The sequence below is a fragment of the Propithecus coquereli genome, unplaced genomic scaffold (genome assembly GCF_000956105.1).
Source record: "Propithecus coquereli isolate 6110/MARCELLA unplaced genomic scaffold, Pcoq_1.0 Scaffold83, whole genome shotgun sequence".
In the NCBI taxonomy this organism is placed as follows: Eukaryota; Metazoa; Chordata; class Mammalia; order Primates; family Indriidae; genus Propithecus; species Propithecus coquereli.
Genome location: NW_012154507.1, coordinates 8,064,573 through 8,066,077, shown reverse-complemented (window position 1 = coordinate 8,066,077; position 1,505 = coordinate 8,064,573). Strand labels below are relative to the sequence as shown.

Below are 1,505 nucleotides of genomic sequence, written 5' to 3'. Positions count from 1 at the left end.
AGAGTGGCAAAGAATCAGTAGACTTGAAGAAAACCTAGATTACAGACACAGCTTCACTACTTCTAGTAGATTAATCTGGGGAAGTTATTCAACTTGCTATACAATCTCTTCATCTATAAAAACAAGAGCCTTGCTCTTTTTTTTTTTTTTATTTCAGCATGTTATGGGGGTACAGATGATTAGGTTATGTATGATACCCTTACCCTCCCTCACCCCCAAGTCCGAGCTTCAAGTGTGTCCATTCCCCGGGAGGTGCGCATCGCGCTCATTGTTTGTGCATATGCCCGTCCCCTCCTCCCCTGTCCCCCCTCCCCAACATCTAATACATGTTATTCTTATATGTTCACTTAGATGTTGATCAGCTAATACCAGTTTGATGGTGAGTACATGTGGTGCTTGTTTTTCCATTCTTGGGATACCTCAAAGAGCCTTGCTCTTATGCTATGATATGATGACTTTCTGACAATTGAAGCTGCAAAGATCTTTTACCATGCAGTCCCCACTGGACCTCCATGTTGGCTGGCTAAACATATAAACAGCCTGACAGAAATAATAGGTAACTTTAGGGTAAACAATAGGTATTGCCTATTCCAGGACTATAATTCTTAAACTTTAGTACAATCACTTTGAATTTCTATTGATGGCTCTATTAGAGACATGTCATTGCACTCTAGTATTTTAAATAATGAGTTTGCAAGGATAAAATTCTGACAGGGAAAAAATTACAACTACTGACCAAAATAAGGGTAATGACTCCTTTCAATTATTCCCATTGCCCCAAATAGGAAAGAACTCTTAAAGTTATAACTCTTTCTCTGCCATTTTCCCTGGTGTTTTCCTTCCAATTAAACTGTATTAATTTGAAAGGAAGTATCATATCATAAAAGGAGTAAAGCAAAGAGGGATACTCGGAAATAAAACCCTGAAAAGTCATTGCCACATAAATTCTTAAACCTAAAAAAATGCAACAGTAGAGTCATAAAACTGAGCTTCGACCCTCATTTGCCATTCACCATGTGACCAAGTTACACTGCTGAGCTTCTCTGGGTTGAGCACTTTCCTAAGAACAAAAGTAAATTATATTTCTGAATATTCAATTTAATTCAATTCATTCATAGCATACTGAATATCAAGTCAGATTGGTTGGGTAGGCAGGAAAAGTTAGTAATGGTACAAACCACACTATAATCTCAAACCCTAGGAAAAAATAGGAATGATGAGTCACTTAATAATGAGGTTTGTAATGAAGGCCATTGCTTAAAAAGAAACACAGAAATAATGACAGCTACTACTATAGAAATGTTGATCACTAATTATTTCCCCAAGAAAATAATTAAAAATAAGGGACCAATAACACCTCCAATGGGGGAAAAAGTAAATTTTATCCACATACATAGTTTCATCAACCGACTGACTGCATTCCTGGACTGCTGCTTCTACTACAGATCGTTCAATCATGTTTGATGACACTGAAAAGAGAATTTCAAAGTCAAATTTTAAAAACA

General features: G+C 36.7%; 1 protein-coding gene across 1 annotated transcript in view; it reads right to left on the bottom strand.

The window, feature by feature from the left end:
- POLE2 (polymerase (DNA directed), epsilon 2, accessory subunit) overlaps positions 1-1,505 on the bottom strand; it is a 32,810-nt gene that overhangs the window by 26,421 nt on the left and 4,884 nt on the right. The window contains exon 3 of the mRNA XM_012663755.1: positions 1,394-1,469. Within this exon, the coding sequence (XP_012519209.1) occupies positions 1,394-1,469 (76 nt within the window). The remainder of the gene's footprint in view (positions 1-1,393; positions 1,470-1,505) is intronic.